Source organism: Rhinolophus sinicus, linkage group LG01 (genome assembly GCF_036562045.2).
Source record: "Rhinolophus sinicus isolate RSC01 linkage group LG01, ASM3656204v1, whole genome shotgun sequence".
Classification (NCBI taxonomy): Eukaryota; Metazoa; Chordata; class Mammalia; order Chiroptera; family Rhinolophidae; genus Rhinolophus; species Rhinolophus sinicus.
Genome location: NC_133751.1, coordinates 37,540,904 through 37,567,953, shown reverse-complemented (window position 1 = coordinate 37,567,953; position 27,050 = coordinate 37,540,904). Strand labels below are relative to the sequence as shown.

Genomic DNA, 27,050 nt, shown 5'->3' with positions numbered 1-27,050 from the left:
GGATGAAGCGTTCAAGTGGCAGTGACCATAGACAGGGGGAATCAGGAAGAAGCAGCTGGCAGAGGAGTTCAGAATGAAGGAAAGATGCTCCTCCCATGAACTTTACGTCTGAATTGCTGGAATCCTTAGTTCTTGGAAATAGATTTTCAAACGTTGGAAACAACTAATCAGCAGAGGCCTGAACAAAGGGAAGGTCACACGTTCTCTAAAACAGCCAATCTTTAGCTTCTCATTACCAGTGACACCCTAATAGTTCTGGGCCAAGGTATTAACACATAGTCCCAAGTTGTAGCAATTCCAAACCACTGACTTCCACTGTGGGTGGTAGAGGGGGAGCAAGGACACAAAAAGGTGTAGAAAATATTCATAACACATTTACCTGCAAAGAGGAAAGACTATAATTCCATGCATCTTCAATGATCAGTTGAAACAAAAGTCTAAAGTTACTTAATTAAAGTTCACTTTTCATTACTTTCCATGCTAATAAAAATAACTGAAAGTAAGGATAGCTTTATCAAAGTGAAAAGTCAACCCCTATGTGGAAAGTTTGAGATTCACAGTGTATCAATTCTAGCACTGTCTCTGTCTGGTCTTAGGTATGTTTCTTCTTCTGAAAACTGCAAATAATAACACTATCAAAAAGTTCCAAATCATGATTCTTCTTTCTTTCCCTTCATTTTTTTAAAATACAGTACAAATAATACAAAACATTTCCGGTAAAATTGAAAAGAAATGCTACAAACTTACTGTGAAGCAACCTATCATTAACATAACCAAGTACACTTGTACTCTCCTACAATCTTTTCAAATTATGTCTGGGACAATTCTGAGCATCAAAGTTGCTAAAAATTATAGGAAATGTAATTTAACTTCAAGTTCATGTGACTTCATGTGTAGATAAGACCTGTGAGGTTATCCACACTATTCTGTTTTTGAGGTATACCAATAGATATTACACAAAGATAGTACAACTTGGACTAGGGTGTAATAAATGATTATTTTTTTCTTATTTAAAAACAACAGACCACACATTAGAGTCATGAAAAAGTCAGCAGAAATCCAGGTGCCGTATCAACCATGCAAATATTCATGTGAAATATTGAGAACAATTTAAGGCTTTAAAAACATACTGAAACAGCTCCCAAACAGCTCTTTTACACAAAGACCACCCATTTCCATTTGATAGTTAGGCAGTCTCTCTAAGAGGAAGCCTCTGGCAAATCTTGTTTTTTAATTCTTAAGAAAAATGCCAAACACTGCATTCAGCCTTGATTTACTGATAGTCCCTGACCCTCTTATGCATTTAGCAAATGGCATAAGATACTCCACCATTCCAACATGACTGATTGCATATAAGAAAATTACGTAAGGTGGAATGGCCTAGTGCTAGTGCTTTTCAGCTTTTGTATTCCCTTAAGCACCCAAAGTCCTTATTTAAATAAAATATTTTCTGAAGCCTATTATTTGGAAAGAATAAAGAAGCAGCTGGGTTGCTCTGGTTGGAGCAGTTGGGAAAAGAGCCCCTGAGTTAGTTACCCCTTACACCTCTTACCCCTTACACCTCTCTAACCCCCCCCCCCCACCAGCTCCGCCACTGTAATGTGAGCTTGAGGCACCTCCACATTGTGAAAACTCAGATAAGGCTTGTAGTTTTCGTGCTAACACTCTATTCCACTATGATCTGGGTAAGTCATTTCACACTTCGATCAAGTAAAGCCGTTGGCCTACATATGTTCTAATTTCCTTTAATCCGTGAATCTAGATTAAGAACACAATTATTTTTAAGAATATTATTAATGCATTCTTCTGTCTCTTTTCTTAAGGCATCTGTAGGCTTTATGATGTAAACTCAGTACTAACATAGATTTTTTTTAAAGCTAAATAAGACAATGCTATGAATGATTTCCATACTTGACTAACAATTTTTATCTATTTGTATATCCAGCTACAACTTTATTTGGAATCTCATCAACAAATATTCGTTGCATAAACTGTGTCTATGGTTGGGAACAAGGGTTCTCCTTTCAACAGACTTTCAATCAGAATATTGACTGCACTTAAACCAAATTAACATTTTTGAAATAATCCTGGTTTCACATTAATATTTATTTATTTATTTATTTATTTATTTATTTATTTATTTATTTATTTTTAGTGGTTACCAGAGAATAAGAGGGGAGGGGGATGGTAGAAGAGGGTAAAAGGGGTCAAATATATGGTGATGGAAGAAGAACTGACTCTGGGTGGTGAACATACAATGTGATATATAGATGATGTATTATAGAATTGTACACTTGAAACCTGTGTAATTTTACTAACCATTGTCACCCCAATCAATTTAATTTTAAAAAAAGGAAAAAAAAATAACATTTATGTTCATATTTCATGCAGGGCTAATTTCAGGCTTGGTTCCAATGTACATTGGTGAAATTGCTCCAACTACATTCAGGGGTGCTTTTGGCGCTCTTCACCAGTTGGCCATTGTCACAGGCATTCTTATTAGTCAGGTAAAAACTCCCATCCCCTACCTTACCCATCCTCTACTTTATCCAACTTCTCCCTCCCTGACTGTCCATTCTCACTGTACACCGAGGTACACACACAAAAAACTGAGAAAACAGAACAATGGTTCCACCAGTGGTGGTGGTTGGGCTTTTTAGCTCAAAACTTCACTATTACGACTCCATTCTTCACTGTTCCCCTTGGAGTTGGGGTGGTGTTGCCACTGAAAGTAACCTGGAAACCGAGTCTTGAACTTCTGGAACTATTCTAGAATTAAATTACTTCATTCAGATTTAAAGGAATAGGAAACTTCAAATTTTGGGCTGTCTGGATTTCCTTTGAGTATCTTACTTGGAAATTTAATATATAAATGATGACCAGCTCTTGTTCAGCTGGCTCTATATTTCCCTTCTATCCTGTGGTCTCAGAGGGAGTCTTTGGAACCCCAAACCTATGACTACGCAGAGGTAAACTCCTGCAATAGGGATCACAAACCTGGTTCTCATCAGAGTAACTGTTCTGTCTATATAACCCCATTGTATTTAAGTTCTGGGTAACCTAAGAACAAAAATTTTAAGAAATGCCCAAAGGTATGCATGATTTTTGGTGTTGTTTTAGATATTAAATATGTTCTTTAAAAGTCTGGTTGATTGCCATCCTAAATGCCCCATAGGAGTTAATGAAAACAAATCTAGGTGGATTCTTTACAAGGCAAATAGTCCCTAATTTAGGTAAGGTGAGACACACTAGTAAGAGTTTCTATCTTGTGCATATTTGAAAACTAAAGTTGTCAGGGATTACTATTAAATAGTCAATATGCTTTTTTCAACAAATTGTTGCCAAAGGCAGACCCAAAGTGTTGTGTAGTTGCTACACCTCCCCTCTCCCTTTTCAGATTATTGGCCTTGACTTTCTCCTGGGCAATCACGAGCTGTGGCACATTCTGCTTGCTCTGTCTGCCGTGCCAGCTGTCCTCCAGTCTCTGCTGCTCTTCTTCTGTCCAGAAAGTCCCAGATACCTCTACATCAAGTTAGATGAGGAAGACAAAGCAAAGAAAAGTAAGTCTGTGGGTGGTTTTACTTCGTACCTATTGTTTAGGAACTACCAGCTAATGAGAAGCAGTGTATATGAATGGTTACTCATGAAATTGGTACCAGTGCTTTCCAAATGAAGTCAGTGATTACATGTAAGAAGAATGTGCAAGATCATTTAATATGACTGGTATATGCCATTTTGCACCCGTAAACACTTGCTCGAGCCCAAACTGGAAGCCCACATGCAGAGTATGGGACTCAATCATCGGCTTCTAAAACACCTTTCCAACATTATGCTTCTGTGATAATGACGATTGTTTTCTTTGTCATAAGATGAGGCTAGATGTTCTACCTTTTTAAAATAAAAGAGCAGGATTTAATTTAACAAAAAAGAATTCTCAACACACATGCTATTAAGCAAAAGAGATGGCTATGCAGACTGTAGCTCTTTCATTAACATAATAAAAATACAGTTTTTGACCTGAGTTCCATAAACCTAATCATTTTGGGGGACAGGCTTGAAAAGACTCCGAGGAGGTGCTGATGTCACCAAAGACATTGCTGAGATGAGAAGAGAAAGGGAAGAAGCATCAAGTGAACAGAAAGTCTCCATAATTCAGCTCTTCACCAATTCTAGCTACCGACAGCCTATTTTCGTGGCGCTGATGTTGCACATGGCTCAGCAGTTTTCTGGAATCAATGCGGTGAGTTTCAGAACCTCTGATGCAAAACGTGGATTGAGGTAGGGCAGGAAAGGGATGTAAGTTTAAACAGGTAAAAGACATTTTAAGATGTTGACATTGCATGTCTTACTACAACAAACACTGACTGAGCATTAATTTTCTGTTTTGCCTCATCTGCTTTCTAACATTAGCTTGCAAGTTTTAAAGATGAGGGTAAAAAGGCAACAGTCATAATAAATACAAAAGAGCCAAAAAGGAGAATCATTATACCCAAGAAGAATCAATTACAAGGGGCTTCTAGAGTTGAGTATCAAATGTAGGATTTATGACAGCCTAGGCAAAAAGAGTCCATGGTTCCCTCCATCTGTTTAAATGAAGTATATCAGATAGCCAGGTGCAAAGGAATTTCCTGCCATCCAAGAAACTTTCAGTCTATTTGGGGAGACAGCACACACACACCCAAAATAAACAGCAGAGTAAACTGAAATGATATTGGTGACTGAGGGTGGTAGAAAATACTTGATTGAAAACACTGAGTACAAATCTTGCTAGCTTTTGGGTTTTGAGTTGAAATCCTTGCATCATGCAGACTACAACTGTTTTACTAGCAATTAGCTACTAGAAGACAATAACCATGCATGCGTTTAGATACTAGTTAAAGAAAATCACTTATCGCCTTCCACTGCTTTTGAAAATGTGGTTTGGTCATCCTTTATAGTGAGCCAGTCCCAGATACACAAGGGACACTTTGGGGGTGACTGACGGATGGGCAGAGACTTGGGGGAGGCAAAGAAAGTAATTCCTATGAGGTGAAGCCAAAGGAGACCTGAATCTCACTCCATAAGCTGAAGATTGCTCTGCTGTGGTCTTCATCCTCCTTTAAGAGGTCCTTGGTGTTCATTTTTACCTAAATACTCTTTACAACTTTGGAGCTGAAAGACTGAATGCTATCCCCTATTTCAGCTCTGCCTGTACATCCAATGGCACAATACTTACTCTCTCTGAACCTCCCTGCTCTAGCTTCCAACCCAGTGCCTGATTTAGAGGTACCCAGGGAGTACTGAACTTAACGCTGCTGGGAGAGTGTGCAGCAGGCTGAGAGCCACTGCTCACTGACACAGTCTGCACACGGCTCCTGTATCCACCCTGGCTACAGAAAGAGCTGCCAGCACCAGGACATGTGATATGGAAAAGAAAAGACAGAGGATGATAGAACAACAAAATGACCTAAAACACTATTACAAAAGTAAAAATGTCACAAAATAATCAAAGCTTTTGGAGAGATTGTGAACCAGATTTCTCCATCTCCACTGAGATGAGCGGGGAATTTTAGTGGGATTAAATGCAACAGCAACCAGAACTCTCACACTTATTGGTGAGAGTGTAAACTGACACAGCTTCTTTGGAAAAGTGTGTGGCAGTACCTATCAAAGCTGAGCATATGTATACTCTGTTGTCCAGAAATCTTATTCCTAGGTATATATGTACTCGGATGCATATTTCACTGAGGATTGTTCTAGAATGTTCATAGCAGCGTTATTCACAATCACCCTAAATGGCAACTACGTAAACACCCATCAATAGTAAAATGGGTAACTAAATTGTGGTATATAATACAATAAAATACTATATAGTAATGATGTTGAAACACAAATATACAAATACAACTGTACAGATTCTTCTCACAAAGATAATGTTACAGCCAGATACAAAGTAGTATGTACTCTGTTGTTTCATTTATATCAAGTACAAGACTGGCAAATTTTATGTACAATGATAGAGTTGGAAGAATTTCCTTGAAAAAAATAGAGTGACATTTAGGGGGCTTCTGGAAGGCAGGAAAATGATTTATTTCCTGATCTGGATACTGGTTAGACAGGTGAGTTCAGTTTGTGAAGATTAATTGAACTTGTACACTTATGATCTATGTATTTTTTTGTATGTATTTTATACTTTAACAAAAGGTTTAAAAAAATTTTAATATAAAGAAAATGCATATACAGAGTTTTCAGCTAAATATAAGGAAAACTTTTAAGCAATCGCAAGCTTTAAACACTGAAGGAAAATTGTGGTTTCTGCTTCCTTGGAAGGAGAAGGCAGATAAAATCTTTAGGAAGTTCTAAGGACCATGTTTCCATAGAAACAACTAAAAATAAACAACTTAAAATATTTCTTGCTTTAAAGCCATGCATTCTAGGCTTCTTGATTACAACTAAACTCTTATTACTTTGCAGATCTTTTACTACTCAACTGGTATTTTTCGGACAGCTGGGCTCAGCCAACCAGTTTACGCAACCATTGGAGTTGGTGCCATCAATACAATTTTCACTGCTCTCTCTGTAAGCAAAATAGCCAAAAATATTCTGCTTGTTCCTCAGTCCAGAAATGGGAGTTTAAAAAAATCCCTTGTGATCTAAAAGTGACTAATGACTAATTGTCCACATGCACTGGGTATGTAAAAGCGAGTGGGTCATGGAAAGTCCTGTGTGTGAATAACCACCCACTGTACTGAGATTAGGTATAAGTGAGCAAGTTGTCTGGTGCTCTCTGGTTATCAGTGGGTCTCTCTATCGGCGGGTATGCCATTAGCCACTCATTTGTGATTTAATAACTCACTTGGGAACACAGAGGACTTTCTCCTTGTATAAACACAGGTTCCTTCTCCTTTGCTCTAGCCTTAAGCCCCTTGGGATTAGCCAGTAGCTTGTCACTTGTATCAATATAGGGTGTTGTGCCTAGATTCCTCTCCTTCTATGGTTAAATTTTTTTTAATTCTGATGTCTTGGGAAAAACATTTAAATAAAATAAATGTGGTCCTCTCAATTAAATACCTAAGCCTGTAGTAAAATTAAACAGTTTCAGCAAATTCCTATGATGTTAGGCCCTTGGGCAGAGCTTTTATGTAGCTCACAAGGCCATGGCTTCTGGTGACGTATACGAATGTGGTAACATGAGACGATGGAGTGGAAGTGGTGTATAAGTTGAAATGTTATTGTTATTTTTGAAAAGTTTTTGTTTTTTTGAAATGTCAAGTGTTATTTTTGAAAAAAGAAATTTTTCCAACAAGTAGAAGAGGTCATATACTTTTCTTAAGACCAGATACCTTATGTAAGGAATGATTCAGTATCTTGAAAATAAGAATATTTAACATACAATCAAAAAATTAAACAAACAACAAAAAATCCCCCAAACTTTCCAACTAATATAACTCACTCTAAAATGAGGGTAATTGGGCTTGTTTTTATCTTAGAATGCAGGATGTCCAAAAACCTTGTGCTTTTCCATTTTGGTCACAATATTGTACTCAATATACTTTAGTAACTGGTTTTTCATTCTCTGCACATGAATTTTAACTATTTCCTTAGGGTGGTCAATAAATTATAGCCTGGCCACCTAGGTCAAAAGGCAACTTTGTCCAGACCACATTAAACTGTATTGGACCTTGGAAAGCGGGGGAAGAACAAATACAAGGGAACAGCAGTTGTTCTGTAGACTTGCGTTTAGAGATAATGCCTGTCAGAGTCAAAGGTCACTCGAGATCAACACAGGCCTGGTGCTGGGATGTAAACCAAGGGACTACTGGCATTCTTTTATCTCCTGAGATAATACTTTTTACACATCTTACTTGAACATGTTTTTCTAATATAGAGATTATGATTAAAACATTTTATATGTAACAGGGTCTGCTATGTAAAGCATCAAGTTGTCAAGACTGGGTAACCCAAATTCTAGGAGTGCCTAACAGGAAACTACTGCAGAATTTCATTTTTGTCAACCTTCCCGTGAGAGTTGGAGGAGGTGTTTTGAAAAGTGTCTTGATTATTTTGAATATACCTTTGTAGAGTTCATCCTTTAGTCTGTGAAAGTTTTTGAGCAAGCGTCACAATAAAAAATAATGTCTAATCAGCTGCCTAATTAAAAATAATCTTCCAGGACTACAAATAACATTTAAAATGTTTAATTATGTATATTTTTGAAAACTGGTTTTAAAGTTCAAAAAAGGACCAAAAAAATATAGCCGCTCAGTCATCCAATTTCTCTTCCCAAAGTTAACCAATGTTACCAAATTCCGTGTATCCTTTCAAATAAAGTCGTGCAAATAGGAATATGCACTGGCTCCAACACTGAGTAGGCTTCCAGGACGTGTGACACCACTGGGGCAAAGGTGGGGAGGCAGACATCTCCAGGCCCTGACCAAGTCTTACTTTATGTCACACTCCTCCCTGAGTGCTCAGCTGGCCTCACAAAGGGAGTCCAGCTCAATTTTCAAGGCATGTAGTTTTAGAATTATTTTTATCCTATTCATAATAATTGTTCAGAGACAGAAGAAACAAACATAGTAAAAGCCCTGTTCCTGAAGAAATGTTTCTGTTTTCTTGGTAGCTTGATGTGGTGTCATCAAGTCAGCTTTGAAACCCATCATTAAAGAGTCAACATAGAGAGAGAAATTTTATGAATGTGAGAAAGGTTTGTTTTTCCCACTTCCTTCACAGCAATTAAATATGGGCTCTTTGTTTATCATCCTGAAGTGATTTGAAACTCTGATACGAAATGCCTCTGAGATGAAAGGGGCTTTCACTGTAGGCAAAAAGAAATATTTCTCATGTATTTTCAGAGCCAGAGCACAGTATACTAAGGGTATTGGATTGCTATTGATCTACTGATAGATATATGAGCCTCGTCAATGGACTCAGCAAAGTGAGAAATAATGACAGGTAGTTTTTTTGTGTGTGTGACTCTCCAACCGTGGCAGTATTTCAAGGATTAAGCAGACTTTATCCAACAAACTCTGGTCTTGGCTAATTGTAAACCTTAACCATTAATGCAAAGGTCCCCGGACCCATCTATGACATATCTCCTAACTTCGAATAAGAAAGCTCTTTAACCTTTTGCTTTAAACTCTTACCTTTTCAAATGTATAGCTTGTTTGCAACAGTAGGTATATTTAGGCCCAGCAGAAAAATAGAAGACCTATTTTGGTAAGATGATCAAATTCTATATGTTGCCAAGTGAGTGGTCATAATTCGACTTCATTAGCAGTCAGAAAGTTGGATGAGAATAGTTGACACCTCAGCAGTTGTACTGTTTCAGGTGTCTGCCACGCACAAACCCTTGTGATTAGAACTTACGATAAATACCAGGAGAGAAAAATGTCATTTTTAATGTGGAAACTTTGTATTTTAAACATACGGGAAACCTACTGGAAGAGATCCAAGATGTATAGTCTCGTACTGTTGTACCCCAAGTGATATCCCAGAGAGGAGCTAACACTAAGTTCTTTCTGTCGAATGCCCTGTTCAAATCTTTGTGACTAAACTAAGCAGGTATTTGTTAACAAGCTCTGGTCACTGAGAGAGCGCTGCCACTCGGGCAAGAGCCACTCCCCTCCTCAGTTCCACATCCAGCTGTGTGTGGCTTATAATAAATTGTGGATTATAATAATCATATAAATTATAATAAAATGACCTCTTTGTCAGTAAAAACTATTGAAGTATAAAGCCTATATGTTTGAAAACTCTCCTAGGTGTTCCTCGTGGAGAAGGCAGGGCGACGCTCTCTGTTTCTAATTGGAATGAGCGGGATGTTTGTCTGCGCCATCTTTATGTCCGTGGGCCTCGTGATGCTGGTGAGTTTGGTGCCTGCACTGAGATTTCCAGTGACCGGATGATAGCACTTCTGTGCTCCAGGTTTAAATACCTCTATGTCAAAAACATTTGTGAATGACTTATGAAATAAAGCCAGAGGAACAGCATTTAATACACAGGAGAAATATAAAGAAAAAAGAGAACTCGTTTTGGGGGGTTTAAAGACTGAACAGCAATTGCACTTGTTGCCCAGGGAGGCCATGTAGCAAAATGGTGAGAGCTTAGGTTCTGGGGTCAGTCCCAAACTCGTTCCAGGGCTGGCTGTGCTGCGTGGCTGCCCGTGTGACCTTGGGCAGGTCCCTGGACCTCTCCAGCCCAGTGCCCTCCACCACTACTTCACAGGTGTCCGTCTAGCACCCTTGGCATTATTAGAAGTAGGATCCTTACACAGAAGGAATGACTCTTTCACAGGAAAAGAGTGACAAAAAGTAACATAAAATCCTAATCCAGACAGTTTCCTATAACAAAGCTCGAAAGATTTCAGGATGACTCATCCTAGAATAAGCTTGTGTCCAACTAGAATAACTGTACTTAATTGAACATAAACACATCGGGAAGAGAGTCATGTCACTGCTGAATCCAGTGAGTCTTAGACTTAGCAAAAAGCAGCAGCAGCCAATGATTCCAGTTCTACGTTTGTTTCTGTTTTGTTTGTTCCTCAGGATAAATTAACTTGGATGAGTTACGTGAGCATGACTGCCATCTTCCTCTTTGTCAGTTTCTTTGAAATTGGCCCAGGCCCTATCCCCTGGTTCATGGTGGCTGAATTTTTCAGTCAAGGACCACGCCCTGCTGCTTTAGCAATAGCTGCATTCAGCAACTGGACCTGCAATTTCATTGTAGCTCTGTGTTTCCCGTACATTGCGGTAAGCGGCTTAATATTGTGCAAATTGACGGAACAGAAGAGAGGGTAGTACAGCTGCTAATTGGGACTCTGTGTTTGGTCTTCATGCAGGACTTCTGTGGACCTTACGTGTTTTTCCTCTTTGCTGGAGTGGTCTTGGGCTTTACTCTGTTTACATTTTTCAAAGTTCCAGAAACCAAAGGAAAATCCTTTGAGGAAATCGCAGCAGAATTCCGAAAGAACAGAGGCTCAGCCCAAGCACCAAAAGCTGCCATAGAAATGAAATTCCTTGGAGCTACAGAGACTGTGTAAAGATAACCTGCTTTTTGACATAAACAGAAAAAGGAAGGAACTCATGTGTTTTTAAATGACAATTCTTTGAGAATTTTATATCTACATCTTGAAGTATTGTTTTATTTTTTAAAGAACTTTTATGGGCTCTGATTAGAAATATCATCAAATATTACCAAAGAAAGTATTTTTTTTTTAAGTTACAGAATCTAATTTTTATGGTAAGACTGTAATTAAGTAAACCAAAGAGTCTAGCTCATTTTGCTACACTATATGGCAAGGACATTCTAATATTCCTAGTTCTATTCTTTATAATAAGGTTCTTCTGAAATCAAAGCGGTTTCCATGTATCATATTCTTGCTTCATTAAGCATATAGTTAGAAACCTGAAGATACAACTAGTAGTTACCTATTTGGATATGATTAAGATGGAATTTTCTTACCCGCTGAACTTATACTAAAGAAGACAGGGCTAGTGACAGTAAAGTTCATGCTAAAATTGATAACCTTCCCATTTCGCCCACTCAATTTTTTCTTGAGCATTAGAATTTGCATTTTGTTTAAAATTTTATTTTTTCTGTAATTTCATGTGGAGTGGTTTATTGAGTATATTAAAATATATTTCTAAAGAAAAACTTTATTTTTAGTAGGCTTACCAAAATCTTTCAGTATTCAGGAAAAAAAAAATTAGTTCCTTTGGTGACAAAATGATTTTGTAAGATTATACACTAAAAAGGTTTTACCTGGTCAGATAGCATGGGTTATTAGTTAATATTAACATCTATTATAAACCCATGTTAATTCCTCGTTGGTTCAGTCCTTTGGGCTATGTTTTGTTTCGCTTTTTTATTGAGCACAACCTGGTTTTCTCAGCTGTGTTATAAAATATACTCAGTGATAAGTGGGGTATATTTTCTCTTCAAACCCCAAAAAGCTAGAACAGTCTAACTTAGGAAATTTGAAGTGAAAGATTGCTCTGTTTGTTTAAAAAAAAAAAAAAAATTCTGAATTACTATATTTCAAAACAGATTGAAAAGGTAGGTTTGGAGAATACCCAACAATGGGCCCCCGAAAATTCATGAATGCTCAATTTCACACTTGATCAAAATCCCCATTTAATTTGCCTGGAAACACTGAGTTCTCTAACACAAAACAATCATCCTCTTTGATGTTTCCCTCTTTGTCTTAGCAGTGTACTGATGCTATCTAAGCTGTTCTATTGCTATTGCTAACGTTTATTGTGTACCACCTACGTTCCAGGAACTGTGCTAAGTGCTTTTACCTATGTAGGCAAATTGGAAATACACAGATGATTAAACAGATTTTCTCTTACAGTCAATTTTGCAACTATGGAACAGTTCTGATGGATACCAAAGGCTTAGCAGGGAGCTAAAGTATCTCCAGGCTGTTTTCATCACAAGTGGAACGCTGAATCAATCCTTTTTATGTTTGCTTTAATGTGCATAAAAACAGTCAACACTTGCTTTTTTTTTCTTCTTTGCCAAAGTTGTTTATCTTTCTGTAATTTGGCAGTCCCAACAACATGAAATTATTTCTTTTCACTTTGACTGATTTTTATTTCCTTTGGGCCAATGTGGGATAAATTATTTTCACTTAGGACTTCTGGACACAGTCAAAATGAGCTTAGATAGTTCAGGAGAATTTTGTGCTAAACTGTGAACTATGAAAAAAAATATGTAGGGACTCTGAATAGGACAGGAGCAGGAAAATTGCTCTTGTATGGCTCCTGTCTTCTTTGGGATGCTAATGGCCTTTGATAAGCCCGAAGTTGCAATGATAAAAAAATTTAAAGTTTTTATCGGCGATGAATGTGATTTAATCAAATCACTACTCCTGATCTCATTTACTAAGAGAATAAAGAAGTCAAGGTTTGACAAAAAGCCCAAAAGACCACTTTTAAGTTCTAATTAATTTTTTTGACTGATCCACAAGTTCCAGAAATTCAGACCATGAAGCTTTCTGCCTCAGAGAAATTTAAGTAACTTACATTGTTTCCCTTCCAAAATTTTTTTCTTACAGAGATACAAGTGAAAAGAAACATGAAAGTGAAATAAGAAGCTGTTAACACTTTATACTAAGACAAAGGAACTAGCTAAACAATAAAAACTCCTAGGTCTTCAATGGTATCCATCATAATAAATAATGAAATTAACAGTAAGTAATTAGATTTAGTTCCAGGAAAGTCAGATGTGACTTTGAACACTTATTTTTTTGTAGTACTCTTATCATTTTTGTGAAAGTGTTTTCACACTCTAACATTCCTACAAATGTGATTTTTCTATTGGTGTGTTCGAAACATGATTACACTTCCTGCTCTGACCACTCATCTGCTACATCTAACTATTGCCCACTGTCATGACATCAGCGCAAGGGTCTTCTCTAACTTTCTCTTCCCCTCTTGCATCTACATGATCAGCACTGTAATGTGTGCTCAGACACAAATTACCCCTCTTCAAGGAGCTCTCAGTTTAAGAAGTTCAGAAAGACCAGGGTATAAATATTCACATCTGTGTCTTCTGCCTTCCATAAACCTTGATTTAGAGACTTCTGTTGCAAAATGGGCTCAATAACATTACCTACCTCAGAGAGGTATTGTGAGGATGAAATGTCAAGTGCTACACAGAGTGCCTGGTACACAGGGGGTACTCAATTAATGTTACCTAGAATTAGTATTCACAAAGATATTATTAGGATACAGGATTGTCACATATAAGATAGTTCCAATTTTTTCTTCTGAATAAAAGGAGTTTCATAATTCAAGGTAATATTCTCTTCAAGCAATAACCTCACAAACATAAGGGAATGGTAAGAATCAGGGGGGATTTGAGGTTATCTAAAACTTAAACTCATATTTGATATTTCTAAGTAGGTTATAAGAGTTTTTATTGCGTTTTTGAAATTTGCTTTTGCCTAAGTTATGTTATTTTTAAGAGGTTTATATGTGATATTATGTCTTTGAATAATACTACTGTGTTTCCCCGAAAATAAGACCTAGCCGGACAATCAGCTTTAATGTGGCTTTTGGAGCAAAAATTAATATAAGACCTGATCTTATTTTACTATAATAATAAGACCCGGTCTTATATTATATTATATAAGACCGGGTCTATAATATAATATAATATAATATAATATAATATAATATAATATAATATAATATAATACCAGGTCTTATATTAATTTTTGCTCCAAAAGACACATTAGAGCTGATTGTCCAGCTAGGTCTTATTTTTGGGGAACACGGTAAGTACAATATAAAATGCTGTATATCATATTTAAATGCAATCATAACCACAGGGTTATAACTATAGGGCAAGACCAAACCTTCTTGATAATCCTCAAAAGTTGCAGAAGTGTATAAACCAGTGTACATGCATAAGCTACTTCTTATTGCTAGCTTATTGTTGGATACGTAGCAAATAAAGCAATGTTAGACAATATCTTGTGCTTACCGTGTTCTAAGCAGTGGTGCTGAGTAAAGTGTAAAAAATACAATTTTTGATTACAATTCTGTATCAGTGACCTGAGAAGAAAAGGTTTATTACCTTTTCTTGAGGCAATGAATTTTGATCCATCTGCTGGTGTTTTTATTAGAAATTTGGAGTACATTAGAAAGAATCATCATGAAAAGAAATTGGTTTTAGTTAAGAGTATATGTACAGTATGGTTTTATAATAATAAATATATTTCTAAATGCTTAGTGTTGTTTTATTTTATATAGAAAATAACCACATTTAAGAAACTTGATATTGGTTTACTGTATATACTCATTTCCTTCTCACAGTATTTTTTCTATTCTCATTGTAAAGATAATATGTGAGTTACTTTTTAAACCCAAATTGTATTTTCATCGGGCAGTTGTTTTGATTATCAGTAGTAGAAAAAACTAACCTGAAGGCTCGGTAAAAGAACAGTGGAAGAGGAATGAATGACTCCCTTTGATGAAAATAAAAATAATTTAATTAGTAAATACTTAATTGAGCTCCTATTATAGACACTTTGTAAAGGTTTGTGAAAGACACAAATCTTAGAAAACGTGATCCCTATCCTCAGTCATCTATATTCTCATAAAGGGGATAACACTTGAAAACAAATAGTTACAGTACAAAGGAGAGAATAGAATAAACTATAAGTAAGTGGTTTTTAAGTTGACATCTGAAATTTTCATTATATGTTTAAATAGCTGCAAAAGATGTAACTTTTTCAAAATATAGTATATGTTGACATTTAAAAATTGCTGTACTCTATCGAATGGAATTTAAACACCACGATAATGTGCTCCCATAACCATTAAAAAATGTAAATTTATTTATGTGTTTAACTGTTAGAAATTTTACTGCATTCTTTTCTGTTCTCATATTTCCTTTCCGTTTTCTTCAAAGAATTTTATCCTCAAGTGATAAATTTATATGTCTTAAAGTATTTTTGATGGTTCTATTATAAGTTTCTACAATAAAAGTATCTATAATTTGAATTTGAATTTTTCAAAATGTCCTTGTCTGTAAAGGTCAAAATGTTTAACCAATTTGCTCTGGATTGAGTTAGCATTTGTGATTATTAATACACAATTGAGGGGGAAAAAAATCTGTATTATAAATTTTGATAAAATTCATTTTTAAAGCAGTCATTTTAGAAATTCATCTCAATGAGAAGTATGGGGTTATTTTTTTCAATTAATTTATATATTAATGGATGGATAGTTCTTATTACTAAAGAAAATAGCCTTCAGCATAAATTCTATTATTACTTTGTTATTATAAGCTTACTAAAAATCTTATTTTCATAGATAAGTAGATAGGAATGGAAGGACCAATGTCATTCAATCCCATGAACTATTTTTAAGTTATAGCCAAAATGCACATAAAAATTAATCAAAGTAATTTTTAATAATGTATCAGCTAATAACTCAATTAGGCCCTTTGATTTTGTGGAAAGCAAAACATTTGTATTGTGGGGGCTAGCCTGGTGGTTCAGGCGGTTAGAGCTCCTGAAAGTACACACTGTTCCCCCAATAAAGTCCTGTTCCCCTTCCCCAATAAAATCTTAAAAAACAAAACAAAACAAAACAAAATTTGTATTGTGAAAGGATTTGTGATCCAGTTGCTACAGTCATTCCCTTACTTAGTTTCTGGGCAGCATACCAAAATGGCTTTACCAAGGCTTAATAAAAGACCATTATTATATTGTTGAATCTTTCACTTACAGGCAGCTTGCTTAACCTGATATATTCATAAAGGATTAGGAGAATTGAAATATTATTAATTTTATGCATTTTCATATATATAATACAATTCTACTTTATCACATGCTCTATTTATATTAAACCATCAGAGTTCAGATTTAGCTTGGTAGCTTGTTCAAGTCATAGAAAATGTCAGTCATAACCTAATGGGTAAATTCAGTCCTCATTGTCAAATTAATTTTCCAAATGAGACTTACTTTCTAGTCTGACTTAATTTTCACTTCCAATAAGTACCTTAGTATTCAGAATGAATGATGGCCATCTCATGTTTGAGTTACAGTGCTTCCACAGGTGAACATAGATGAGGAAATGGATACATGCCATTAGTCTGCCTTCTGCATTTCTAACAGATGCTTTATTTTCTTTATGTTTACTGGTCTTTCCCTCAGGAGGAATGAACTTTGAAAACAATTGGGCAAGGTCTGCTAAACAAAAATGGTCATTATCCTCTTCTACAATGTCTGAATTCAAAATATCAGGCCAAAATATACTCTTTCTTATCAGTCACCTTAATTAAAGTAGGCTTCATAGATAAAATATTTCCAAAGACCCCTTTGTTTGGCACCTCTAAAGGTTTAACAGTCTAAGGCAAGGCATCATGGTGAGAGTCGGGATCGAGTGAGGATTATAGCTGTCTTCTGTCAGGTGGGAGAAGGGTGATTATGGAAGAGGTGTTGGAGAGAAGAATTGGCCTAGTGCCCGGCTGCAGGCGCATTATTGGGCATGAAACCATACATTTTTGTCCATGATTAAGAGATAATATGCCCAGCTTTGAAAACAGTTATTATAAGTTATTCAAAAACTAAATGCTGGTGTGTTGGGGAGGGGGGTAGAAATGAAACTGAGAGGATTGGCCCAGAAGATCCAGCATCCAAACAATAGGATTTCAAAAGAAAGGAAAAATCAAAACAGAGGGAAAGAAATTATCAAAGATACATTATATTGGAATTTTGCTGAACTGAAGAACAAGACTTGCGATTGAAAGTTCATTCTGTAACAAACACAATAAACAAACAAAGACCAAAATTTCATCATGAAACTTCAGAACGCCAGAGATTCAGAATACATATGAAAGCATCTAGAAAGGAAAGGCCACATACAAAGGACCAGGATTCATAACAGCGTGTAATATCGGAACAGCAACTGTGGAAGCTAAAAGACCGTGGAGCAATACCTGCAAACGTCCGAAGGAAAATGATTTTTAGCCTAGAATTTTGTCTTCAGACATATTACCAATTGAGTGTGAAAGTAGAATTAGGTATATTTCCAGACATGCAAGCCCAAAATTTTACCTCTTCTGCACCTTTTCTCATGAAACAAATGGAAGATGGACTCTACCAACACTGGAGAAAACCAAGGGAGGAAGATATGGAATTCAGCAAAAGGAGAGATAGAAGGATAAGTTTCAGGACAAAAGTCACAGATGGGAAGCTAGCATCAGGGCCTAGAAAACAACTGATTCAGATTGAAGCAAGAAAAAGAAGGCTCCAAGGAAAAACAGAACTAAAAGTTTCTCTGATGTGTTTGGCCATATGAAGAATAATTTGGAACATTTAGAAAAAATTAGTGATAAACACATAGAAAACTAAACAAATGCAAATGTGAGGCAATTACAAATTCTTGGGGAGAGAGTAAGGTAGGGAGTGGCAAAGAAAGGAAATGTCATAGTACATTACTCGGCTCAGCAATGAAGAGTTATTTACATAATTATGTAAAACACTGGATATTGTTACAATTCTTGTTTTCAAATAAAATTTATAATGGTACTATATTATGAAATATGTGGAGAGGAAAGGTGAGAAGTGTGAAAAAAGAGCTCAGTTATCATTTATCATAATAAGTTGTTAACACATAACCAAAATCTATAAAGCAAAAAATATAAGCCAATGTGCTGTAATTTTCTCTGTGCCCTCAGATGTATTTCCACCCTTTCCACACTGCTCTGTGCCTCAAAAGGCTGATCTTTTCAGAATGTATCATCTAGGCTCCTTGTCTTTGGCTTTCAGTTGGGTTTGCTTAACTGGATGCATTGGTCGGAAATGGGAGGACAAGAAGAGGCAGAAAGTGATCTATTGGTTCCTTCAGCTTCCACCTTCCCACCAAGGCTGGGCAGTGACTGCATTCATCCACCAAAGGCCACAATTGCTGCTCTTACTGGACTCTGGTAATTGATTCCCCAAACCTTGCCCATTTTAATCCTAGAGTTGGTAATGTTATCCTACTATTGTTAGTTTCACTACTACTAGTCCCAGGTGGTTTACATCCTTGCTGGTTCCTTAACTTGGCCTACTCCTTTGTAAATCATTTCTTCTTTAAACTTCCTTAACTACCCCTTTTCAGTAGACCATCTGTTTCTGTGGGGACCCTGAACAATATAGCCTATGAATTAAAATATCAAAATTAAAGCTTTAAGAAATCATTAGAAACTTCAAGTGTTCACCTATAAGGAGATTCATGGGTAGGGAGGGATGAGGCAGAAAACTATTGTGAATTCTTTTAAATATATTTAATATAGGCCTTTACTATTATTTGACCTTTAAAGTATAGGCATGCCTTATTTTACAAAAGTAAAAAAATACTAAATAACTGTACAAATTTTAATTTAAAATATTAAATCAACTGAAAAATGCTATATAGCAAAAGGTAGATGAGATTTCATATATGTGTGTGTGTGTGTGTATATATATATATATATATAATGAGAGAAATTAAGAGAGTAAAGAGTAGCTGAAAGGGAGGGAGAAAAGAGGAGGGAGAGATAACAATCTTAACAGTGGTTAGTGGTTAATCATAGGTGGTAGGATTTCAGCTAGTGTGTATGTGTGAGTGTGTGGTCTGTTTTCTTCATTGTGCATGTATATTATGTTTATAATAGGATAAAAATAAATGTGGGGGACATTAACTTTCCGAAATAGGTGGTGAGAAGAAATGGCTCTGCCGATGAATGGATAAACTATAGAATACTACTCAGCAATAAAATATGTACAGTGAAAAACTGAGATATGTGTTAGAAGAAAAACTGATGTATATTAAAATGTATAACAGTGTATTTGAGCAAAAATCAATTCAAATCAGCACACAACCAGAAGTGATTAAGAATGTTCCACCAATAGAAGCTAGGAGCGAGACGTTTATAGAGACTATTTGATTGGTTGTCAGGTCGCTGTACTTGGGAAAGCCTAGTTGACTGTGACTGGCTGTCCTTGGGTTTCTACTTCTTATCCTTGAGGCATTTACAGGCTTAGGTTTTGGTTTGCTTACACAGGTTACCAAGGCATTAAAGCCATCTCAGCCCAATAACCTCCTTGTTTAATTGATATAACAATGTAACATGCATGAATCTCAAATGTATTATACGAAATGATCAAAACCAGACTCAAAAGACTACATATTCTATGATTCCATTGATATGATACCACGTTTCCCCGAAAATCAGACCTAGCTGGATAATCAGCTCTAATGCATCTTTTGGAGCAAAAATTAATGTAAGACCCAGTTTTATATTATATTATACCTGGTATTAGATATTATATTATTATTATATTATATTATATTATATTATATTATATTATATTATATTATATTATATTATATTATACCTGGTCTTATAGTAAAATAAGACCAGGTCTTATATTCATTTTGCTCCAAAAGATGCCTTAGAGCTGATGGTCCGGCTAGGTCTTATTTTCGGGGAAACATTCCTTTTCTAAAGGAAAAAGAATTGGACTAGAAATCAGAGTAGTAGTGTTTGCAATTTATAGAGAGTCTACATAAACTGTTATCTTGATTGTAGTAGTGGTTCACTGAACTATAAATCTGTCTAAACTCACAGAATTGTATACCAAAAAGAGTGAATTTTGCTGCATGCAAAATTTTAAAAGTAAATTTAACGTTTTAAAAAATTTGGACAAAATAAAAGTCAATGAACTTCTTATCTTCTCATGCCACTTGAGTAGATTTATTTTTTCCATGTTTTCTACCTATGGTCAGTCATTGAAACATAAATCTAAACCAAACCATTTAAGCTTTGTTTATTTTCTTAACTCTGAGTGATTTGCAGCAGAAAATTAAAATGCCAATCATTACAATCCAGAGATAATCCTAAAGCACAATTCGAGCTTCTCTTTACAGTCTCTGATTTAACACTCAAAATGTCTTTCCAGAATTGCCAAGGAGGCTTGATTGAGTTTCAGCATCATTTCCAGACCTCCCGGGTGGAGCCATTAATAATCAGTGAAATGGCCCAAAACGAGAGCACTGAAAGGAACATGAGTTTTAAAAAATCTGCTAACTGCATTGTCAATTTCAGAATGATGGGAACTGAATAGAAAGGCCGTGTGGTCCCGCCTTCCCCATCTCACTCACCGACCACACTCTGAAGCAGAAGCGGACACCCTAACAATGATCTCATTGCATTATGTAACCCTGGGGAGGCAGGGATGAGGCTTGCTGAAGCTGGAGTTGTGCTGATTGTCACCCATTGATCTACACAGTCAGGAATGTCCCTACTCAGAGCCTCTGACAACCAGGTCCAGTTTTGACTTGTTCCCAAGTGACACTGGCGATTATTTTTATCTCCTAATGTTACAGTTTAACTAATTCACTAATGATTAAGACAATTTTAAAGACTGAGCAAGCCTCACTAGCTAAATTGTTGTTGTACTTTAGTTAACATGCAAAGGGTGTCCACTGCCTGCAGTTAGCTAATAACGCATTATAATTAATAGTACTTGGGAAAAGTGTCCTGTCAGCGGGAGCCCTGAGGTTGTTTTCCTAATGCGCCAAGACAATCTCCATCAGGCCTTTTCTGTTTCATCACATAAGTTACCGGTGCTGTCCCTACTCTCATTCTTTTAATTCTAAAAGTAATTTGGGTTCTGATTTAAAAAACTCACAGAATTGTCTTATCATTTTCTTGAACTGCATTTGTGGGGTGCTGGGACGATATAGGTGAATAATCATCTTCTGATTTACTCACCTCCGATTCTGCCTTGCAAATCACACTTAGCTCAGCAGGAGGGCTTGGGCAAGCAAAGCCCAGGGGAAGTCAGGACAATGATTCACCACCCCAGGGAAGATTTCTTCATTTGTTTGCTCTATCTCATGCTTTTCTCGCTGATTGTTGTTTTTGTTTTTCATTTTTATTTTCCTGTGTATAGAACATGCGTTATCCCATTATTCTTAATTTGTGCTAAAAAGTGTATTTTGTATATAGGGAAAGCAATCTTGGATGTCCTACACAATTAACTATTACATCACCTAATACCACTTTGCTGGAATAAGACACAGGTGATGATTTCTGAGACCAGAGCAGTTCAGTGAAAGCCAAGTAAAATAACAGCAAACAATAGTGTGACAACATCGCCAAGGACCCATCCTCATCTCCCATATCATTATTCTTGTCAAATAAGAACATACATAGAAATATTTTTGAAAATTCGTGGCAATCCCCAGGTCCCACTTTCCATCTCTGCCGTCCTCCATTGCCCATCTACATTCCAGCGGCAGTGGCAGAAGAGAAACTCAATGAGGTACATGTCCCTCACGCCACATTGTTCGAAAGCAGAAGGTGACTAAATCATGTACATATGATAGAACTATCAGAATGAAAAAGTGGAATGAGTTATATAGAGAGAGGGTGCCAAAAACATGTATACACATTTTAAGAAAGGAAACAATCTATTAAAGTTGTAATGCTCAATATATACCAATAACAAAACATGAACACAAGTCACGTTTGACTTCTGCAATTACAAGAGGTGCTCAGAGTGGTTACCATCAGCATCCAGACACTCTGATTACAGCAAACCACTGCTTGAGCAACGTTGACCAAAGTGCCCACTTGTATCCATTTTTTGGCACCCCTGGTATATACTGTGATGCAAGAATCATTGTTTCACTGATTCTGCAATTATACAAAATTTCTTTGTTCAAGTTAGAAATTAGATACAAAGAAAAGCTCTAATAACTTTGGCATTGGATCACCTAGTGGAGAGTCTAGCTGTGTGGTCTGCGTCCTGCGGGAGAGTGTTTTATTGTGCTATGAATGTCAATCAGGTTGATTTGGTTGATAGTGTCATTCAGGTTTCTTGTTTCCTTACTGATGATTTTTCCTTTACTTGTTCTGATTATTGAGAGAAAAGTATTGAAATCTTCATCTGTAACTGGACTTGCCCAGTTGTACAACCTGTACTCCTCCCCAACATTTATACCACTCTGAATCTACTCTGGTCACCGTTTTTTTAAAAATGAGGAAACTGAGGCTCCAGGAGATTAAGTAACTTGTACAAGGCCACTCAACTAGCAGTGGTAGAGCAGGATTCAAATTGATGTAGTTTGACTTCAGAGCCCCTGCTCTTCATCCCCATGATACGCAGCATCCTGTCGCATCTGTGAATTTCAAGAGCAGGTGAGATGAGGCATGACTTTATTCTCCTTTTACAAGGTGTTTGCAGCACAAGCCGATGCCTAGGGAAGCTTACGTCCCATCACATCCTCCACTCTCTCCCATCTCCACCCTGACTCAACGCAATCTCAAGCCTCCCTCCAGGAGTATTGGAGGGGACACTCTGAGGGGGTGTTGCTAGGAGCTGGAGCTTTCAGTGGAGTAGAAGAAGGTAAGAGCCCTTGCTTTGGTAGGAAGTGTTCTTTGCGGTTATCTCTTTCTTTCTAGCTTCTCTTGGTTCTTTGCTCCCTTAGTTTTGTTCTCTTCCAGGATGCTGGGTGGACAGGTCAGAGCCCCTACCCTGGAGAAGCCTGGAGGTGGGGCGATAAAGCCCAAACTGCTCTGTGGTTTAACAAGTCACCTATGCTGCTTCTTTTTGTCGTCAGTGTGGTAAGACCTCAAGGTCAAATCCTGAGAGTGGGCTTTGAGGAAGGAGCCATGAAGACCTATTTTCAGATTTGGCCTTAGGCCAGAAAGGCAAAAAGGAGCCCTCCTGACTCACTCACAGTTTACGAAGTTTAGAAAGATCAGGAAGTCTCACAGGAGTGGGGTCCAAGTTATACCGGAATGAGCAACGTGTATTCTCCTGGAATATGGCTTTTGTGTACGGATCTCGTAGGGAGACTATCAGGGTGGGCTGCTGGCCACTTCTCTTTTCATCAGAAAAAACTCAAACCATAAGATTCTGCATGAAAATTGAATAACCACTTCTAAACCTAAGAAATGTAAATTCCCATTCAAGATATGGCTGAAGAACTATTCAGCTGTCGGCCTCAGATATGTTTTCAGACTTGAGGGTCCTTCCGGTTTAGATTAGGGCAAACTTTGGATCCAATGCAGGGCAAGCTGAAATCTCAGTGACGGCCAGTGCACCTGATATCTTGAAAGTGAGACACAACCCACCACTCTCTTTAGTAGGCTCAGGAAGGACTGTGAGGTCTAAACTCAAAATATAAGGCTGATATCCAGGTAGTTCAGAAAACCAGCTCCCAAACACACCCAGACAAACCCACCAAGTGGTGTTTATCCTGCCACAGTTACCACGGTCAGGGTCTGACCTCAGCCTTGTGGGCTCAGAAAGTCAATCCCATAGGGTCCCAGAGCTGCCTAGCTTCAGGTGTACAGTGCAGACAGAGGTAAAGAACGGGGATTCTGGAGCCAAACTACCTCAGTTTGAATCTGAGCTCTACTTTTTACTAGCTTCAATTACTTAACCTCCCTATGCCTCAGTTTCCACATTTAAAAATTATGATAATAATAGTAGCTACATTCTAGGGTAGTTATGAGAATTAAATGAGTTAATATCTGAATAGTATTAAGATCATTATCTGGCACATAGTGCTATGTGAGTGTTATTACAAAACTAATAAGAGACTAATCATAATGCCAGAGTAGTAAATTATTTTACAATGAGAAAACAGAGTTGTTGTGCAACCTGGAGACTCATGTTGACCTGACCCGGCTCCAAGGGAAGCCAAACAATGTGGTTGTTAGTTAACATGGGATGTTAGCAAGAGGAATTGTCATGACTTAAATATCTAGTAGCTCTGACTGGCACTTCCTAGTATAGATATGTCAGTATATTTATCAGGCAAGAATTGTGGACCTCAGATGTCATCTAGACACTACACGGTTATTTTTGCTGATCTCTGCACTGATCTATTGAGGGAGTGATGACAATGATGATGATGATGATGACCATATAATTGGTGAGCACTTACTACATCTATTGTAAAGATATTCTCTCATTTATTCCTCAAAACACTCCTATAAAGTAAACACGATTACCGATGAGGAAACCGAGATTTAGAGAGACACACCTGGTCTCTGGAATTTTGCCCTTGCATTTTCCTTGCCTGGAACACACATTTCCCAGTCATCAGTATTACTCCTATGCATCCTTCAAGACAGGGATTCTGGAGCCAAACTACCTCAGTTTGAATCTGGGCTCTACTTTTTACGAGCTTCAATTACTTAACCTCCCTATGCCTCAGTTCTAGAGTTCCCTACTCTAGAAAGCAGGCCCAACTGCCCTTCCTGGAGCCTTCTCTGGGCTAGGCTCCCTTCACCTCTTCCCGCAGGCCTCTGCAAAGCACTTGCTATGTCATATTAAAATGGTCTTAGCTGTCTCTTCCACTAGGGCAGGCTACACTTTGTTATCACTATATCTTCTTTCTTTCCAGAAGTGCTCAGTATCTGGCAGAAATGATTATTCAGTAGAATCGATGCAATGTCTGGTATTGAGTAGGTGCTCAAATACTTGGGAAATCACAAATTAGACGACAGTGAAGTCTTTAATATCAAATGAGTGAATGGACTGAGGATGCTTTAAGGTCCAATCATGAGACACTACGGTTTTGATATTCAGATTTGAGCCTGTCTGGCTTGAATAGATAGATGATACTGAACTTCACTGAGAAGAGAGAGGTGGTTTCAAGAGAAAGATAAGAAAGTCAGTTCTGAGTTTAAATGAGTCAAACAAATTGCCCCTTCCAAGGTGATAAACCCATATAAAAGGGAAGGATCCAAACATTTTTTTAAAGGAAAAAAGCCCTGCAACAATGTCATCCTATATACTACACCACATCTCATTTTCAAATGTAAATCTCTACATAGTTCCTAGGAATGATAGTAGTTTGACCCTAGAAATAGGGTCAACTTGAGCAATATCCTCAAAGGGTAAACTGTTCCATCATATAACTCAGATTGTATATTGCAGGACATGAAAATATGTACAGGAAGGGAGTGGTCAGCCCTTCCCTGTTACCAAATGTCCATGGCAGCAATAGCTGTGAGCTCCTGCAAAGTTCTATTTCCAGCTTTGATTGACTGTTGACCCTTATTGATTATCCCTGTGGCCTTCACCAAGGTGCCTTGTGCAGAACTCACTCTTTTCTGCCATCTAAGGGCTTCACGAACTGTAAATCAGTTTAAAACTGATGAACACACATCTCTCCCACTTTAACTGTGTTGCAAGGAATGGTTGGCTCCATTACTCATAAATCTTTCACACTAAGAAACCCACAGTGAGAGTCTCTCAGTTGTAAGCATATTTATTTCACTTAAGCCTTGGAAACTAGCTTAACAAATTGTGTAGCATGGATCCTTCTCTCTTGTTTTTAATGTGTCTTCACTGCAGAAAAAAATATTTTGAGGGCTCTCTGGTAGAAGGCTGCTTTGATTGCCAATGTCATCATTGAAATTTCATCACAAATATTGATTGAGTCAAGAGTGACAGAGGAGAATGGTCCCGAATTCTCTCTTATAGAGCCAAGTTTAATCTGACTGTTGAGGGAATATTAATTCCTTTGTGGAATGCAATGCAAGAAAATGTGCTCATGATCTGACACACATCTGTAATTTCAAGTTGGGTGTGCCAGTAACAGTGCCACTATAGCAAAAATCAAAGTTTAATGTATCTGTGTTCACGTGTTTTCTAAATGCATTTCAGAGTCCACTGGTAGTACAGATAAGCTCTGAAATCTGCTATTTTGGCTTTTATCCAAGAAACTCTACAAACAAGGTGTGTGGTTATTTTAACTTGTGAAAATCACTCCTCTTGAAGCAGTCCATTTCTTTTAGACAGCTATAATGTTGGAAACTGCTTCATTAAATTGAACCAAAATATGCTTGCCTGAAATTTCTTCCATTTTTCAGATGGGGACATCTTCCAGGTAAAAGCTACAGGGCCCTATTTCATCCTATCATGAAGAATAACTTACTAACAACCCAAGGTGAACAGTGCGTTCCCTATCAGTATGACTATTGCTTGAATTGAGCAGACATGAATTGCATATATACTATGTGCCAGATATTTTTTAAGTGCTTTATCTATAATAAATTTTCTATCACAACAGCACCTTTAAGTGTGTACTACTATTATCCATTTTCCAGATGAAACAGGCACAGGAATTTTTAGCGACTTGCCCAAAATCACACACGCAGAGAGGAAACGAGTAGAGCCAGGACTCAGATCCAGGTAGTCTACATCCACTGACCACACTGCCAAGCCCTGTGTATTGTATCACCATTGACACAGAAAATTCCAGCAGCAAAGGAGGTTTGCACTATTATGACATCTGAAGTCTTTTCCCACCATGAGGACACACTGTGCAGGGAATTCTCATGCAATGTGGAAATTTCCCCTTAGCGTTTCCTCCCCCAGAGTCTAGAATAGTCAATTCTCTTATGTGCTCCCTTAGATACTTGTACTTCCTCTAAAATGGAACCCATCCAACTATTTTATAATTACTTGTTGTGTTTCTCCCACACAAAACTGTACTTTCTCAGAATGAGAACCACTTCTACCACTTCATCATTGTTTGCTGAGCACCTAGCACAGT

At 37.2% G+C, this 27,050-nt stretch overlaps 1 protein-coding gene across 2 annotated transcripts in view; it reads left to right on the top strand.

Moving 5' to 3' along the window:
• Positions 1-15,500, top strand: part of SLC2A2 (solute carrier family 2 member 2) — a 36,877-nt gene extending 21,377 nt beyond the window's left edge. For both annotated transcript variants that reach the window (XM_074327874.1, XM_019735261.2), the window contains exons 5-11: positions 2,392-2,507; positions 3,398-3,560; positions 4,053-4,240; positions 6,454-6,558; positions 9,744-9,845; positions 10,527-10,730; positions 10,820-15,500. In XM_074327874.1, coding sequence (XP_074183975.1) covers positions 2,392-2,507; positions 3,398-3,560; positions 4,053-4,240; positions 6,454-6,558; positions 9,744-9,845; positions 10,527-10,730; positions 10,820-11,020 — 1,079 coding nt within the window. In that variant the 3' untranslated portion in view covers positions 11,021-15,500. The remainder of the gene's footprint in view (positions 1-2,391; positions 2,508-3,397; positions 3,561-4,052; positions 4,241-6,453; positions 6,559-9,743; positions 9,846-10,526; positions 10,731-10,819) is intronic.
• Positions 15,501-27,050: the final 11,550 nt, after the last annotated feature.